At 40.5% G+C, this 19,586-nt stretch overlaps 1 protein-coding gene across 1 annotated transcript in view; it reads left to right on the top strand.

Annotated features, from left to right (window-relative positions):
• The window catches only part of dennd1b (DENN/MADD domain containing 1B), a 105,561-nt gene that overhangs the window by 9,946 nt on the left and 76,029 nt on the right, over positions 1-19,586 (top strand). Inside the window, exon 3 of the mRNA XM_079245010.1 lies at positions 15,487-15,530. Within this exon, the coding sequence (XP_079101136.1) occupies positions 15,487-15,530 (44 nt within the window). The remainder of the gene's footprint in view (positions 1-15,486; positions 15,531-19,586) is intronic.

The raw sequence follows: 19,586 nt of genomic DNA, 5'->3' as shown, positions 1-19,586 counted from the left end.
AGCATGAAGAAGTAGGGCAAAATGAGACAGGGTGGGGCACAGAGGAATGGAGGCAGAGAATATGCTTATGGTGGCATATAAACTGAGAGGTGAGATGCAGAAAAGGTTGCTGGATGAGCTTTCCCCACTCTCTTAGGCAGCACTGAAACTCCAGGGGCAAAGCGTTTTTTTGTGATAGCAGGTACATGTCGAAGCGTAGCGCGTGTGTGTTGTGCCTGCATGGCTGTGTATAAGTATGCACAGCAGCATGGGTGTGTGAGGCAATGCATGAGCTAGAGATACAAAAACTGAGAGCTGCAGGAGGCTCATCTGAATTCACTAATGCTGCCAGACTGGGGGAACATGGAAAGTCTTCTAGGCACTGACACCGGTAGGTTATTTTTAGACTTCCCCTTTCCACTGCAAAAAAAGTGAGGAAAAGTAGGGACCCGATCAATAATTTAAAATGAAAGAATTTTTTATTTTTATTAATTCAGAAGAGTTTCATCACGTTATATCCGCTTGCAGCCTGTTGGTGTTTTTTATTTATTCCTGTGTTTGTCAGCATGTGGAATGCATCTTTACCTGATAAGTAAATGTGATGTCTCTGATGACTGTGACCCTGATGTTTTACATCTTTATTGCCTTAAATCTGAAAAAGCTTTGGCAATTTTTATGGTTTTAAAAGATAAAAACACAAAAAGGACACGATTGGATCCAGCAGAAAATAGCTTCCAAAGAAGTGCGATCTTGATGCACTTCTTTGGAAGTTTTTTTTTTTTTTTTTTTTTTTTTTTTTTAAACCCAAGTCCTGTCAGAAAATGACAAGTGATGGTTAAGAGTATACTTAATGTTTAGCACAGCAGATGGCACAAGCATGCACAGGCAAACACTCACAGTTGCTCTCCCACAATAATATCAACCTGGCTGGTTCTTATGCATGTAAAACCAGTGTGGCCTACTTAAGCCCACAAATGATTAGGATTAGTACAGCCCTGCTTTAATGTAGCTTTGGTGATGTTAATCTGTCCTAGTCTGGCAAATTGGATTTCATAAAAACACTGTGCTGAAAAATATGTTGACTTTTGTGACTGTCATGTAGGGCGCATATTAGGATAGGCAGGATTTAAACAGTATTTGTGCTTGACTCACTTTTAACCAGCCTAAATTTCTTCTACTGAATATCTACTGAAGCTTTTTATTAGTATTAAGGAATCATGCAGCTTTTCTACTATATCACACAAGTATCTTATCAGAATCTAGACTGGAGCTTTTTGGATGCAGAAATTTTCATCATAGATTAATCTTTTTTTGTAAGTTTGACTAGACTAAGACTATTATATTTTCAAATCAAATAAAATAAAAATGCATTCCATAAGCACTTTTCATGCAACCAGCAACACAAAGTGCTTTAAATAAAAAAAAAAGGAAAGGTACATTAAAATAAAGCTTAAAGTATTCATTTGAAAACACACGCTAGGGACAGGCATTGAGATATAGCCTTGGCTAAAATGCTGTGGTGTGTGACTTGTCTATATCAAATATATAAATAAATAATGAAAAATTAAATAAAAACACCACACAATGGCCTTCACACATGCATGCACACACACCCCCGAGAATACAAAACAAACAAAAAAAAAACCATGAATTCCCATCCTTAGTTTCAGTCTCTTAACTGATTAAAATTGTTAATAGAATAAACATCGAATGAATTCTTCCCATTTAATTTGTCGAGAACACAGAAAGACAAAAAACAACACCAGTTCCTTTAAAAGGTGGAGTTTCTGGTTGCATTCTGGCCTGATTGGGCTGCTGTCAGAGAGACTGATGTGCAACACTCTAAAAGATGAATGATGTAAAAGACAGAAATGTGTTTTCCTCGGCAATTAAGGAAATCAACCTACTTATTGACATGATATGTCGACTGGTATCCTGACATGTAGACTTTGCTGTCCTTTAGACCTTAATTCTTTGGCCAAGGCCAAATCCAAGTCAAGCAGAACTACGTGTAGAAGCGAGCTGTCTGTGCTGTCATTTCAGCTTCCATCCTTGCTATTTACACGTCAACAGCAATGCCCTTAGGGTACGTCTCTCCACTCAGGGCTGCTCCTAGGTTGCCTAACACCACACAATTACTGTAAAGATGATGGCGTTTACATGCGTTCTGTAGCCCTGCTGGCCCTTAATTTGGGTTCTGGCCTATTTTTTTTGGACAGAAAATATAGGTCAATCTTGATGCTCCTGTGAACGTCATTTGTCACAAATCACGTAATTCACTCACAGGGTCTTTGTTTTTATGTAGGCATAGACACATATTACTGCACCCTTCACCTTCCAGTGCTTCATCAACCAAATGAAATCTTTCTCTTGTAAGCTGTTGTTGCTTTTCTCAAAGTAAAATATTCAGGAATGATCCTGTTTTGTGTAAATCTAGAAGTGGTGTGGATGTGTAAAACTCCTTCCAGCCTGGAATCACAGCCAAGGTAAACTTTATTTGTGGTCGGTTGCAACAGATTAACATGTTCAAACCAGTTGGCACTCAGGGCTCGTTGTTTCCCAGTATTACCATGATCCCACAGGTACACAAATGTTTTCATTTAATTTTAGCATCCTGTTAGATTTTAATATAAGATGCCTGAGGGTAGAACTTAAGTTCACTAATATAAATTACTTAATTATTTACTGAGTACATGTGCACATATCAGGTCTGACCTAACTTTATACATAAACTTGTATTGTTATTACTATTCTAGTCATTTCACAAATGCTTTTATCTTGAGCGACTAACGGTGTGTTCAGACCAAATGCGTTTTGAGCGTCAAGAGTGCCATGTCTATGTGGAGGCGTGGCAAGGGGGCGTCGAGCTTTCTTGCATCGCATTTGGCGTGGAACGCGCCAAAAATTTAAGAAGTTTTTTAAGCTCGATCGGCAGAACGCCTCTGGCAAAAACCAGAAATGGAAAATCTGAACTTTGGCCGCTTGACGTGGGGCGTCAACCAATCAGAGCGATCAGCTCGCAGCTCCTGGAGGATTCCTGTGGTGAACCCAGACACGAAGCTGAGACGCCCTACGACCTTGTTCCTCATTGCATGCGGCTCATTTGCAGCTCTCTGCTGACTGCGGCTCTTGTTGCATTAACAGTGACTATCACTGCCCTACGACGACGTTCTCTAGCTTTATTTAGTAAATGAAACTATGCCATCTCTCTACTGAATCCGCCATCATTTAAACTGACCGTAAGGAAAGCACCGCCTTTCCCCCTCTCTTTTCCACCGCGTTTGCCGCTCGCTCGAGACAAGCAGCAAACGGAGCTTTTTGGGCGTCGGACACAAAAGTGGCAGTTTTGTGCCCAGCGTCAAAAACGCTCAAAACGCGTTTGGTCTGAACACATCGTTACATGTGATAAGTGATCAATTAAACATAGCAATTGACAAAACATGCATGTCTTACAATTAATAGGTCAGCCATACAGCATGTTGCATGTATATTTGTTTGTAATAATGCAGCCTACAGTATGGAAAGCCTTGGTGTTGTAAATGCTGGTAACAAAATGCTGTAAAATGCCTCAGAGAAAGACACATCAGTCCTGATTTTTTTTTATTTTAATTTTGTACCCACACAGTAACATAAGAAATTGTCCTCATTATAAATGAAAAAGTGAAAATTTACATTACATGTAAGATTTTAAGTTTAACAAATAATAAGGCTCAAATTTGAGAACATTTATAGTAATCTAAAGCCCCGTTTCTACCCGGAGGACTGTGGCTTGTGACAGGATGATTTGGTTTGGTAAACATTGATCTCTGTTGTTCCCACATCAAACCGCTCCTTACCCGCTAGGCTGGGAACAAGCCGAATAGCTATAAGTGTGTGAGCTGAGTAACAGTGGCATGATGCTGCTGTTGAGTTATAATGAAGAAGAATGTAACACATGGGACAAGACTGGCCGACATCCAGCAGTTTGGGTTTTGTTTTCTTGGCATGCAGCTTTAAATGACAAAAAAAATCCACAGTACTTTTGATAATGGCGCTGCAGTCAACAGATTGCTGTATGTCAAACTTCCCCATTGGGATTGGTAAGACTGGGAGTCCAACAAAAGGGTCCAAAGGGAGCAGCACGGCTCGGATCGGCTAGTCTGCCACCCTTTCACAGTTTTGCATGTAGAAATATAGACATTTATACCATCTTGTCCAGTGGTGTAGTGGTCCCTTGAGAAGTGGGTATACTCTCAATTTTTGCCCCCACCCCCCTTTTTTTTTTCTTTCTTTTTTTTTCAAACATTTAAAAAGTAACCCAGAAAAATGCTGTTTTAGAAAAAGTGACATGTAAGACTAATCTATTTAGTTCACCCCAAAAACCAGTACTGGCACACAGACAAGTGAGAGACAGGCTCATAGACATTTATACATATGTCTTTATTATGTCTATGTTCAGGCTAAAGTTAATGCAGCTGATGGCTAACTGCACCAGTGTAGCATCGGTAACCTTAGCTGAGCTGCTGTGTGACACGTTAGTGTTTGACAGGAGCAGATTTGCAAGATTGGACCATGTGTGTGCATTATTTTGTGTACTGGATACAGCATTATTTGTAGAGCTTTAGATTTAGACATACACCATATACAGACAAACATGGATTCAACCCATAATATGTTTTCATACACATGAATACATGAAGTTTGACTTATATTAGATTGTTTCTCAACATAAGGATTTTGATGATGTTATTTGCTTTGCATCTTCTCAGAGTTTCTGTCTTGTGGGTTATTGGGTCTGATGTGATAAACAAGCAGCTTGTGTGTTACACTAAAACAAAAGGAATTGTGTTGACATGTCAGCTGCTGAATCACTTGCTGGCTCAGCCCACTTCCTTAACTCCACTGAGATTCATCAAAGCCAAAGTGAAATGAAGTTGTCTTTTTTTTTTTTCTTTTGTTTTTTACCTATCAGTCGCCAGCATGTTTGATTAAAATCATAACATCAGTCAGTGTAAGTTATCTGGTTGCTTTTAGTCAGTATGTTCACCAAAACCTTCCTTTCAGAACAAAAGACACCACTGAATTACACAGTAATAGAAAGACAGGAGAATGGTTGAAGTTTTTGCACAGTCAAAGTATTTTTTTTTTTTTCCCAGCAACCTGCTCAGGTATTCCCCCTGCAAGTTTTGCTTCTCCAGAACTTGACATAAACTTTTTCTGCTGAAGCCAGTTGCATTTTGGAGAAGTGCGTTTGTGTACCTAGTTTGGTTTATTTTTTGTTTCGTATTTTTCGGTCAGTATTTCATCCATTACTCCGCAGCGTGTTGAGACCCCTGCGAATATGTTTGAGATTAGGCAGCATTGTACGCTTTTAACAGATACAGATATATTGCCATCCCTGTGGAGAGATTGGCTGACTGACTCACTGACTGCCTGACTGAGAGCTGTCTGTCTGTCAGCCTTTGCATGTGAACTTCAAATCACAGCTCAGCAGCACCGAGCATGTAGCCGCCAAAGGCAAGGCTTTACACTGTCATCAGCACCACACGGCTGCCTCTGGGTGCTGTGCCATGTGACATTAACCGAGATCGATCCCCTCCACACCTCAAGGAGCTGCTGTGCTGCAGACAATGTTTTCTCTGATGTTGTTACCACCATCTCAAACAGAAGGAACTCTGCTAAGCATGTGTAGCTGTCTGACAATGACCCAATCACCAGCTTTCACCAACTTTACAGAATGTATGCCTGCAAACTACATTTTGTCATATGATGATGAGCAAAAAAAAAGTCCTATTTGATGTAAAAGGATTTAATTGATTTACTTTTAGCCAATTATGGAAGTCATTAAGATTTAACTGGATAACTCAGTCAAGATATATTTAACTAAACCTACCTTGTTAAAGAAGTTAGATTCTTGTGACGGGATATGTGCTTAACACTATTCATACTTGCTCAGTAATAGAGTTATTACTTTTCAGTGCTCGCATAGATGTTGTGATTCAGGCAGATGGTTGGACCATATGGAGAGAAATGCACGTTTACAGGAAGATGTGTTTCATCCAAGCAGCCAGCACCCAACGATGGAATCATCCCAGTTTATTCGTGCTGCTGCAGTCACAACACCGTAGTCTGCTGTCATATTGGATCTATTTCTAAATGAAGATCAAAGCCATTTCTTGGATTTCAGGTTAAAACTCAGATTTTGGGACGTATTACGGTCTTAACAGAAAAACACTTGATTGATCAGTGGAACATAAAGCCAGAGAGGATTCTGGAGATACCACTTTAGTTTAGTTTTTTTTAATTTTTTTTTTTTATTCTGTGCGAAGGCGGTCTCCTCCTCAACAAACATGCTGAGCGTGTTGTGTTGAAGATGCAGTCATGCGGAGCTGGTGTTTGACATAATGTTGGACCAGTATGGAATCTGACTGGGAATATCAACGCTGATATGTGGTGATACACAGAGGCTGTCACAAAGGTTGCATCCATATGCTGTGCCACTCATTCGTGAAGCTGTGAAATTGGGTTGCATCCCAACTAGCCCGGAGACAGTATCGCTTTCACTTCTCTCTTTCTGTCTCTCTCGCTCTTTCCCTCTCCACCTCTTTCTCTCCCCCCCCCCCCCTCCTTTCCCTCTCTCAGCTCGTCCCACTGAAGCATTTTTCTCACATAGCTGGGAAGACGGAACAACTAATGTGGCATTAATAGGGTCACATCATCTCCATGCAGCACTCTCTTTCTTCTCCTTCCAGCTGAGACTGTTGTTTATCTTCTTCAGATGTAGCTGTAGAAATGGCTTAGAAATCCCTCAGGCCAGCATCTCTCACATGTGAAGCCTGCCAGTTGGGTTTTTTGGCTGGTATCGCAGGCTCTACCTTTAGAGGTTGTTTTTCTCTTTGTTTATTCAAAATTTCAAGCATTGGAAACAAATTTCCTTTGGAAATCTAGACCTATTTATAGACCTAATCTAGATCAACTTTGTGATGCGTCTGATCGTGCTTGTATAAATCAAAAAAAGGGATAAAACTGTTGTTTTTATCAGCTCAGTTAAAGATAAGTTTTCATTACAACAATATATTTAATTAAATAATAAACAGATCTAATTGAATCTTTGTGGTTTTATGAGTACCTGGTCCTTACTCCTCTTTGTTCAAAGTCCTCAATTGTTAGAAACTAGTGTGACCAATAAAGATTTGTAAACTTGGGGACCATATCATAGTTTAAAAAGTTTCTTTTTTTTTACTCAAAACCTCACTAAATCAGCATGAAATGTAATACCATTTGCAGTGTGCCATGTGAGACGTGATAAGCAAAAGGAAAAAGATGTTTTAAACATCACTGAGTGTGTTTTTCATTCTGCTGGCCTTTGAAAGATGCCAGTTAATCTGCTTACTCCTTTAATTGTGAATGGAGGGGTTGGGCCTCCTCCTGGCTAGAATAAGACTACTGATCCAGAAGGAAAACGATGACCACTGCAGTTATTTCTCCCTTTAGGTTTAGCAAACCCCCTTAGTTTTCTTTGGCTGCCCCCCTCTTCTCCTCCTCCTCTAGCATCCCCTCCCTCAGAGGGAACAAAGCTCCTTGTTCTGACAATAGACATTTTTTGCCATATGTTGGCTTGACATCTTCATCAGGTTCACAGCAGGTTACCTTAGTTAACTTTCACTCCACTGCCTGATGGGATTTTCTCCTCCTGTTTCTCTGGTCGGCCCAGGCTCAAAGTCTAGACGGCCTTCGAGGCAGAGTCCTTCTAGCCCTGTGTCCACAATGGCCATATTGTGGACGCTTAGTAGCCGTAGCTTCCTCCAGTTATAGCGAACAGGCCAGTGCTAAAACAATGCTTTTGTCCAGGGGCATGTGAGGGGGCTTAATCCACTACATACTGTGAAATAAATCTCTCTCTCAGATGAGAGTGAGCGAGAGAAACGGACTGAATGAAATCATTGCCAAAGAGGTTAGAGTGCAGCAGTTTAACCCCTGGCCAAGAAAGAGGGAGGAGAGGAGGCAAAGGGAGAGGGAGAAAAGAGGAACACGGAGAGGCAGGCGCTGCATCCCTTCATCTCTGCAGCGCGGGTGGAGGAGAGGGGCTGCCGGTGGCTTTCACAGCCTCTCTTCTCACCAGAGGAGCTGCTGTTCGCCATATGGGATTTGGCCTCCCTTAACAAACAGGCCCCCTATTCACCCACAACACACATTCAGTTGTTGATGGAATAAGGTGAAAAATGTGTTTTTTTTTGTTTTTTTTTTTTGTTAATGCCTTTAGAACACTAGATGGCCATGAGGGCTCCAAGTATGTGTTTGATTCACATAGTATAGAGAATTATAAACCAGAAGCTTTCATCTAAATGTGTATTCACTCTGGATTTAGGGTTAGGTCTTTCTGTGTGTTACTGAAGTCCCAGTTTGAAACCAGGAATCGTGCAGCCAGACCGCTGTTACATAGCTGCTAAGGTGAGCCTGTAGAAATACTGTGCACAAACATGCTGCTGCTCTGTGGGCGTATTTCATGTTCATCATATGTTTTTCTTTCTTTCTTTTTTTTCCCCCCGTAGTTTGAAAAGACTATTTTTTATTCAGCACTATGCCATTCAAAGCTGAGCTTTCTTATTTTAGTTTGGTGACAAAATGACTCCAAGTTGAATAAGTTGGTGTGTAGCATCGGGCAGTGTGAGGTTTCTGACACACTAGTATAATGTGCCAACTTTTTCCTCCAGCCAGCAGCATTAGCAATGACATCCTCTGCCAACAGCTTCTTTTTAGCCTACTTGAGAATCCCAAGAAGCATGCCAAGATGAACATGCCAACATTTTTCATTTTTAGCCTACTTGGATGTGCCAGGAGCCTCTGATTTATTTATGCAGAGAATTAAAGAAATGACAGGTAAAGCAGTAGGCCTATTCCTTCTCTTATCTTTTTTTAGTACATGTATATGTGGCTAGTTTATTCTGTTTAATCCCATCACGTTTGATGATCCGAGTTGATACGAGAGAAGAGTTGTCAGCTGAGAGAGTGTGAGATCTACCTCCCACTCACAGGCAATCCATCCATGTCTTCCAACACCTCATTCTTTTGCTCTGCCTTCAATGTTCATTACACGTTACCCATTAAGCCTCCTTTTTCTAACTTTCAAAGACGTTTTTTTTTTTTTTTTACAATTTGCCAAAACATTGATCTTTCACCCATATGAACCACCACTAACCCCCCCCCCCCCCCCCCCCCCCCCCCCACGGTCTCTCACCAGTATCTGTGTTACGGCTCAGGGGCCGCCTGCATGTTGCCCCCATTGTGACTGTGAGAGGTCAGCCATGCTTGAAGCCCTCGGGGATCAATGGACAAGCCACTGTACAGTAAATATTCACTCCTGAGCTTGCTTTCTATCTGTAAACACATATATATACTCATGGAGTACACGTTTGCACACTGCGGAAAGCAGTGGTCACTGCTTGAGCTTGTCACATTTGCTCACCTCCATTTTCAAGGGTGTGAATAGAGGAATCTAACTCTCAATAGGTGATTTCAATTCAATTCTCACCCACTGGATCTGTTTACGCTCCGCTGGGGTGAAATATGCTATAGGTTGTTTTCATCCTGTCAGTCCAGATGCCACCGGTGTCATGAAAGATGCACTGTTTTTATGTCACTTCCAGTAGCTCTTTATAGATTTTGCCATGTGTGGTGCATGCACACACATTCAGTTCTTTGCATTTTTAGCTTTGATGTATTTAGGTGAAGGACAGGCAGGTTTTTTATCAAAGCAATGGACATTTGTGTTAATAAAGCCAGCTTAACAAAGCATAAAGTGGCACGTGCACTGTTATCAGTAGGAGTGAGCAGGCTTGTGAAGGAGCAGGAAGTGGCTGATTTTATAAACAGCAAGAATGGAAGTAAAGTAACATTAAGCAAATCTACTTTTCTTGCAGATTTAGTCGAGAATTACATTTGCACTGGCGTGGTATTTAGATTGTACGGCTGATTTGTATGTAGGTACACATGCCTGCACTTGCCACTGCTCTTGTCCTTCTGGGACCTTTGTGTCTCCAATTCTCAGCTAAAAGTGTCAGCTGCAAATGTGATGTGAATTTTTTTTTCAGCAAGACTGGGTTTATATCAAATTCACAGCATTTTTTTTTTTTTTTTTTTTTTTTTTAATTGAGCACCCACACTTCACAAATCTTACGGTTTAAGGCATCCTGTTCACATTATCAGTGAACTTGACTGCATTGGAAAATGTTGAAGGCTTCAACGCTGAGTAAATTATGAGAGAGTTACTTTCATTTTCACTGGTTTAATGTGTTATTACATTTTTGGCAGTTTTGTCTGCAGGATTTACAGTAGGCTTTAGTATTGCAACATTCTGCGTTAAATATTTCATGGAGCTCTTGTTGTGTGTGTGTGATGTGTGTGTGTGTGTGTTTGTAGAGAAGGGAGGGTGAATTTAACCGGTGCAGGATCTGTCATGGTGACATTTGTGTCCCCTGGCGGAGCAGCAGGGGTCCTCTTCACCTCCATAACCTTCAACTTTCAGCCTTAACCCCCTTCAGGCTCCCTCAGTCTTGCATCCACCACACACCCAGCCAGTCCGACGGGAGGGATATATGAACGAAAAGAAGTGAGAAAAATCCAGAGGGGGGTGCAGAAGTGAAGAGGGCAGAAAGCAGCAGGGAAGGGCAGGAGAAAAGGGTTGTGGAAGGGAATAAAATGAAGTGAACATGGGGGGAGCAGTGAGATTAGATGTACTGTAAATAAAGCAGATATAAAGCACAGAACTGTAGGAATATGTAAAAGAGAGAGAAACTATAGGAGAGATTATTGGTAGACAGAATAGGCACACAAAGGAATAAAAGAAAACATGGCACAGGACAGGGTGGGACGGGAACACGTAATTGACAAAGAAAGGTGTTGGTTTATACTCAGAAGTTCTGTCTAGCAGCAGCAGAGGGGTGTGTTGTTTATTAAAGCTCGTCGTTCTCTTTATTCACGCACATGTGTAGCTCTCCATCCATCTCCAGCTGTGTGACTTCATGATACCCTGAACGTGCCAAGTCAGCATGCATTAAATAATTTGTAGGTGAACCGCTGAGTTGAAGTCCATCTAGCAAAGTGTCAGGATCTCTGAGCGTCATACATGAACATGACACAGACTGTCAGATGGTCTGAGTTTTAGTTAAATATCTATTTATAACCATCTATCCATACTTTGGGTAATTGTTTAACATATTGCCATGTCTGTATGCACTCTATTTGTATAAATTTGTATTTCTCAGCATTATATTTACTAAATGTTTACAAGTTTTACCTAGTTAATGGTCACTTTAAAACTGGGCACCTTAATTAACTAAAATACCGACCTTGTTTTGTCATTTTCATTGTGCCAGTAAGTTTTTATTACATTTATAGTACTTTTAAACTTCTGTACATATTTATACACTTTACATATTTCTATTTTGCTATTATTCTTACTCCTAGTCTTGCTTGAACTTTTAGCTATTAGTTCTATTTATTGTGATTTTGCTTATTTTTTATACCTGCAGAGTGTTATAAGTGATTCAGTTTACATTTCACAGATTTCTGTGAGACAAATAAACATCTTGAATCAGAAATATCTTTTCATCTGAAGCCAAAAATCCCCTTCATAAGTATTCTGGTTGACCAGTAAATGTGTGGTTGTCAGTTGGAGATTATCATCTATTATTCTCTTTTTCGCTTGTCAGTTCAACTTGCAATGTTGAGAGGAGGTTGTTTTTGCAACCAGCCTCATTCTCCTGCTTATTATCCAGCCTTTTCATAAAAACGAAGTAATAAATGTTTGATAAAGGAAACTGATATCAACTACGGGCCATCCAGCTTTTCATCCTTACTGGGAGAAGTATTGATGCCAAAGATCTGTTTTCTGGGAAACAGATTGAATAAATTAATATATTAATTTACAGACTGAATAATGCTTCACTGTTTGGTGTGTAATACGTGGAAATGATTCACTGTCTCAGATGTGCTGCAGCTGCTGTTGCAACTTGATCTTGAATTCAGTCACACTCATCATGACTGGACGGCCAGCAGGGTGCTCATTGGTTCAGGTGTAAACAGTGGGCACGCAGAGGAATGTGTGGAATGTGTATGAAAGGTAGTTCTCGTCTTGTATCAAAACAAGTAGGTCTTGTTTTGATACCCGAAGACCTTTTTCCACAAAATGTGGGCACTGGACACAACAAGCTTCCATGTTCTTATCCCTCGTTCCTCTCTGTTCAGTACCTTCTGTCACGTATCATTCTCTAGCAGCAGTTCCCATCCTCTCACCCAGTAAACAAGCATAAAATAGCCCCTAACTGTGGCAGATCAGAGGTTAGGAAAAAGGGGGGTGGTCAGAGTTGAAGTGCAGAGCCTTGAGCTCTGCTCCCTTTCATCTGTGCAGCTCTTTTCAGAATGGGGCCCATGAAATTATCCAACAGGATTACGTAAGGCGTCATGGGTTCTGCTGCATCCTGTCATGCGTGCGTCTATTGTATTCTTCTCTATCACCGACACCCTGGGTTGTTAGCCATGAAGCTACTCCTGACATTGTACGCGATTGCACGGGATCTGTCTTAAAGTAGCGGCCGTCTCCCCTAGCTTCATGAATATCTTCAATACAATTTGGTTCACAAGCTCACACCAGGATCAGACAGCGTTTCATTCAGAAACTGAATCATTCTTATAGTTTTTCATTTTACAGTTAATAGTTAGTGATGCAATTATGCTATAAAAAAAGGCTATTAAGGTAGAGTTAGTGCTTGTAAGCTTGTAGACCTTTTGTACATCAGTGACCCTGAACTTGGCATGTAAGAGCTGGACTTTTCAACCCTTGCTGTTCCTGCCAGGGTCACTGGATGAACCTGGAGCTGTGGAAACCATGTTTACCAGAGACCCCTGTGTTCACACTGAGGCTGCATGACTGCCTGCTTTCCAACACGTGGCACATACTTGGGAGAAATTCAGCTCCGAACAGAGTTTGGATGCTTCCTTCAACAGGGGTGCTGCCATTTATCAAAAGAGATGCTAAGATATCTTGAAGACCAAACTGCTTATTAAGCCAGATTAAAGGGGTATTTAGTGCAGTTATCTGTCACATAGCTACGTGCCAGCCACGCCTTTACTGACCCATCTTCATTGCTGTCATTGCTGTTGTGGAAATGATGCACTAGTTGAAGCTGACTTGTCTTATTCATGTAAAATATGAGTAGCATGACACAAATTCTGCTCATCTCAGAATAGCAGAGTGTTTAAATTAGAATAAATATCTCAGTTGTTGTGAATGTGATTTTTGTATTTGCTGATAGTTGATTCAACATTATTTTCTAATTCAACAGTGTTTATGTATTCTGTCCACTCAGAATTTTTTATAGGTAATATTAGTGAATCAGTTTTTGTGTGTGGATGTGTGGAAGTGGTGTTATTAATGAGACAACAGATTCTGTCCAAATGTCCAAAAAAATTGGATATGCTCATTGCATTAATCCAGAATAACTTATTAGAGTCCATAAACCATAAGATGTCCTACCAGTGGCTGTTGACACATTGTGTAGAGAGATATTCATGAGAAAATACGACAACAAAGACAGCTTTTTAGGATTTCAATCTTTACTGTATGATTAAGGGAATCTTATAACAATTTAATTAGTTATGTTTGAATTTCTGTTTTCAGTATGAAACGATATTTGTCTCAACATCTAAGCCAATGTTTCATTACTAACTATGGTTCTTTGATTGATCTTTCTTTGCAATCATTGGATGTTTGTGCTTTTTAGATTTGCCATGTATGAAAAGATGATACTTTATCCAGTTCTTGTATCCAGGTGGTGCAACATCAGTGTCTGGGGTTTTAGGTGGGCTAGTTTTTTTTGCAGTCATAAAAATATTCAGTCCATTTGTTTTCAATATTTTAGTCAGTTGTGAAGCTTAAATCACATGACCACTGTTTCAGTTTCAGCTGCACTGGCAGGTCCTCCCTGGTTGTTACAGACCCAGACCTTGGCCTTATAAATCTATGTCAATCTGTGTGTGTTTTGTGACATTCATGTGATTGGTCAGTGGTCTGGAGTGGTTTTACAATCACCCATCTACTATTGGCCGGATCGTCAGCTGTCCACCTGTGTCTCACCATATTTAAGTACACCTCAGACAGACATTCAGGGGAGCTTTGGTTGTTGGGAACAGAGGCCATTCGATACATAGTGTTTTTGTGCCTGATGTTGGTTTTATTCTTGTGAAGGCTGTGAGAGCCTTGTGGTGGACTGGAGTTTGAGCTGTTTGATTTGCAGATTGTGCTGAGGGTTTTTAATTTGCCTAACTTATGATGTTTTATGTAATTAACTACTTTTTCTTTCTTTAATGTTACCACTCCACTTTTCTTTGCTTGAACTGGAGTTGTAACACCAATCTTGCTGATATCTGAAGTAAATAGTAATCTAGGAAAAAAAATCAGTACCATTGTAAAAACATTAAGGCTGCCAGAATTGATACATTAATATAAAAAGGTTAATCAGTGGAATTGAAGCGTTACTTTTTTTTAATGCATGAACACTAAACAACAAATTTGTTAATTAAGCTGTATTAAAAATATGAACTTGGTAACCATAATTCAACAAAAAAACACTTCATCCTCTATTAATTTTCTGATGGGTTTTAAGCCGTGGATTTAGGCTTTTTATCGTCGGCTGTTCAGACACAAAATGATCTTCATGTCAGATGAAATTATTGCAAATAAAAAATGCCTCCGGTTCTGCCCTCACCATGGGCGGCCCCAGAGTGGTCCAAGCCTGCTGTTGAGGGGACTCTGGTCCACCTTGGGCCCCCTCGTAGAGCCACCCCTGTTTTTATGTGGTCTGATCAGCAGCCAATGTACATTTAAAGTATTTCTTATGATCATAGTTTTTTTTTTTTTTTTACACTCTGACTTACAAAATACTGTAGCAATAACTAATTAAATCCCTTGATCTGCATATCTACTGATCATCATGGCAAATCTGTCAACATTAATGTTTATTTTATTGTTTACTGAAAAAAAGAAATCAAAAACTCCTGTTAAAATGATCAACCTTTTGGTTTAAGATTTACATCTCAACAAAATAACAAGGCATATATCAATGTAGAATAATTAAGCAAATAAACTAGAGTGTGTGTGTGTGTGTGTTGCTCCGACTTTCTTAAATGTGCATGATTTGGTGTATAATAAAAGCCATCATATCTACGCTGAGAATATAGATTTGCATATTTACAGCACATGCAGCCGAGACACTCTCTCTTGTCTTTCACTGTGCACTGCTCTGTGTGCGTGTGTGTGTGTGTGTGTGTGTGTGTGTGTGTGTGTGTGTGTGTGTAGGTGTGTGTGTGTGTGTAGGTGTGTGAGTATATAACTGTGTGTGCATGTGCACAGATTCGCAGCAGCCACCCTTGCCCCCACCCCTCTCATTAATATGTATGTGTTCTGAGGCAGCTAGCGAAGACGGTGTGTTTCTCACCCGCTGATTAATGCTGTCTGTCAATTACCTCTAGATCCAACCGTGCTGTGGAGCTTCCCCCAGGACCACACAGACCAGGTTGGAACACACTGCTTTTTCTTTCCACTCTCACCAAATCTCTCACTCGTTCACCGTTACAGACAACCTCTACCACCTCCTCCTCTCCCATCTCCCTTCCTTTCCTCACGCCCTCACTCACCCTGCCTTCCTGACTTAACCTCCCCCAGTACCTATCACCACCACCGCTTTCCTTAGGAGCTTCCTCGGTGCTTCCTCTCCTCCTCCTCTCGTCTCACTGTACGTCTGTTGTTGGTAATGAAAAGCAGTGAGCGGGTCTTCAATAACCAACGAATCAGTAATTATCATGCAACCGTGACAGGAATGCACACCTCTGTTTTCCCCTTTCTCTTCCACTATTCCTGTCTCTTGCTCTTTCTCATTGTCCTACTCTGCCTTTTTTTCTTCCCTTTTGCATCACATTTACGGTATTATTGTATTTGCTTTCAATCTGAAGGCAGTTTTGTGGTCTTTGGCACAGTGTGTTCTTAATAACTTAGTAAGAGGTAAGTAATGCAGGGTATACCCGCTGTAGTCTCCCTTAAGAGCAATGCACATTTTCAAGGAGGATTCAGAGGATTATTTCAGTATGTCAGAAATTTACTATTTAAGGTTTTACCCTAATTTTACAGGAATCTAATAACAGGGAGCATTCATCTGTGGAAAATCTGATGGGAAAAGAATTACATGTGTTTGGATTGTCACTGACTAGTGAAGATTGTGAAATAATTAAGCACAATACAGTAGGTAAAAGTTTAAACAGAAAGTTGAACAACGAGCAGGTGTGGGCAGTATTTTATGGTTTGCTTTTGTTTTCTCTAAGGAAACAGAAAGCAAATACTCCAAGTTTGTAACAACCCCTAAAAACTAGCCTAATTAAATAACTGGCCCCTTATAAACTCTTTAAAAAAATGGTACATCACGTTCAGTTACATCCATTTAATTAATGATGCGCTGCTAAATGCCAAACAATCCTGCCCCTATATTCCCCTAGATAGATGTTGTCCCATAAAATTCCATGCAGTGAACATCACACATAAGAAAAGTGGAATTGGAGGGTTCTTGGTGAAGCCCTGAGCTGAAGTATTAGAGTTGGCATGAGAATCAGCTATTGTTTTAGTATTTGCTTTTATGGCCCCACCTGACTTATTTTTATAGCAGATATCCTGCTGAACATGAAGTTATCATAAATGATAAAAAAAAGAGGACCCATACACCAAAATGAGACCCAAAACCTGAATTGTCCTTTATGCCACTCACATATCTATCAGCGGTCTCAGGGGGACAATACGCACCTTTGATTCGATATGATTGTGTTGAAAAGACTTGCTCTTTCCCCCAAGAAAAATACTCCGCCTCTGCAGGGTGTCTTTGTTTCTCCTCTCTGGCGTCACCCTCAAAGCACAACGGTTAAGTACTAACTTGATCAAAATGCTGTCAAATCCTTTATCAAAATGAGTATTTAGGTGCAAACACATGACTCTATACAGTCACTTTCCTGTTATTATATCAACAGTCCTGCTGTGTGTCTTCTTTTTATGTTTCTATATGTCATATTTTTGCATCAGCATTCAGTTAGTCTGGTACAGCAGATGACAGGAGAAAACCAAACCGAGCTGTGTATTGTTTCAGTGCCAGGCCTTGTGGTAAATTACTGGACAGATGAAGCAACGGTCCGTCAACTATAAGAAAGGAATAAACGCACATGTAGTAGCGCACACAGAAAACAACACCAATATGTGGTTTTAGATTTGATACATTTCAACAGAGGACGCTAGCTACTGAGTTTAAACAGCTCTCTTGCTTCTCTGATCCACTTTGAGGAATAAACAGACTTGTAGAAAGATGCTTCAGGCAATGTCTGCCTGCCCCACAAGAACCAGAGCTTGCTACCAGAGTAAGAGGTAAAGGCAGCGAGTGAAATAACATACTTACAGAAGTAGGGACAGGAAATGGTTGTGCAGAAAACATAGTTTTAAAAAAAGACACGAGAGATGAAATAGTGTAAAAATAGTGTTTGTATTTACATTGGCTTCATCATTCCTCTTCATGTCTGTTCAACATAGCCCCCCACAACCTTACTTTTCTTTCATCCTGTTGTCAACCAGATCGTTTGTGTGGATAAGATGGCCCTTAAGATGGCTAGTTAGCATGCTGTGTACAGAGGGATTGTCCCTTTCCCCCGTTTACATAAAGGCGGTATTCACGGGCCTCATTACCAGGATTAAGGCTCCTTTCCTCCTTTGTGGGGCTGAAGGCTGGAGTCCTCTGTAGCCACAGTCTCTGTCTTCTGTGGCCTGAACTGGCCAGCATATGGCAGCAGCAGCCAACAGTCTCTGCAGAGGGGCTCAAAACTCAGAGCAAGGCCTCCTTTTGTTTAGGCCGTTATTGTTGCTCAGCGTAATGACATTTGTAGGCCGTAGAATCGGGGTGGAGGGGTTAGTCCTCCCTAGGGGAGGCGGGGGGGGGGACGACGGAAAGAGGGAGAAAGACAGAGAAGGAGGGAGGGGGGAGGCAAAGACATGCAGACAGACAGGAGTGTGGATTATGGAAATATGAATTGATTTTTTTCTTTTTTTTTCCTGTTCGGTGGTAGAATAGAAAGCTCAAAGGAGAACAGACTGCAGGCTGGCTGGCACGCCGGGGTGGTGCTAGGGAAATTTGAAGTGAGAGGCGCTTGCTCCCTCTTTTTCTTTCTCTCTGTCTATCCCCTTCCTTTTGCTTCTGCTTGCTCTGTTCAGCCATCAGCCCCTGAGACTCTTGATGCCCTGGTCATCCACAGATGCCACTTGGATAGAGATGGAGACATAGAAGAGAGAGAGAGGGAGGGGATGGGAAGAGAAGGGAAGGGAAGCAAAGGGAGATGTGGCTAAAGCATATATTTGAATTGTAAGAAGGTTTTTTTTTTTGTTGTTGTTGTTTTTTTCCCCCGAATGAAGCAGACAGATGGAAATCTGTCTGTTTCCTCTCAGATCTCATCCCAAAGTTGTTCAAAAAACACAGCAGACACAACACACACATACACAGAGATGGTTCTGCCAGTTAAAACCAGCTAACCACAGCATGGTGTATGGCCCACTTCCTCTGTAAAGAACAGAAGATAATATGATAAACACTCAGCAAGCTCCACAAACGGAAGACCATTTGAAACCTACAAAGACTGTCAGCATCTCCACCGTATTTAAAAACATTGAGCAGCTCACACAAACACAGCTTACTGCGAATTGCTGTAGCAACTTGCCAAAAACTACTAGTACAGCATTATTCTTAAGTTTGACAGTTACAACTGTATTTAGCTTAATGTTATTTGTGTGTTTTTTTTCTTTTTACCATTTCTACATTTAGTTTTTCAGCTAAGTTTTCATTGTTGGTTCTGGTGAAGGTTGATTATTGAATGTAAACGTACTTACACCCTCGGATTTACACATGAGCATCTTACCTGTGAACAAAGTCCTATTTTATGAGGGCATCATTGGGGAAAAAAAAGTGAGGAGAGATGAGTTACGTCTGGAATTGTGGCTCCAACGAGGCTCGAGAAATCACTGCCTGAAACAATTGACTTATTTGTGAGAAAGAATTTCACTTATTTTTTTTCCCTGCATATTCCAGATGGAAGTTCAGATAAACTGGGATCTGGTATCCCACTGTTTGGAGCTTGCATCTTATCCATAATCTGGCTGTGTATGATAAACTGGTGCATTTAAAGCTAATTATCATTGTTACACTTCATTTTTCATGCATTTTGAACATATACTGCAAGATGAAAGTGTTACTTTAAGGATAAAAAATACTTTGAAAAATGCAAATTTTGCATACTCAGCAGCCTGATGTACTATTAAGCTTTTATTTATACTTTAGTTAAGCAAACCCATTGTAACAATGCAACTTCTCTTCCTCCCACTGGTTTTTCTCCCAGAGCCCAGTTAGAGAAATTACTGACACACACACACACACACATGCAGTCAGATATCACTATCTATGTCTTCTTGGTATTTTATAAGTATGTCATTGTACGTGATTTAAAAATTCAGTTAAGTTATTCAGCCTCTTTCTTCTGTATTTTTCTCTTTCATCACC

Source organism: Telmatherina bonti (genome assembly GCF_933228915.1).
Source record: "Telmatherina bonti genome assembly, chromosome: 8".
Lineage (NCBI taxonomy): Eukaryota > Metazoa > Chordata > Actinopteri > Atheriniformes > Telmatherinidae > Telmatherina > Telmatherina bonti.
Note: the sequence above shows the minus strand (reverse complement) of the source record. Positions and strands in the feature narration are given on the sequence as shown.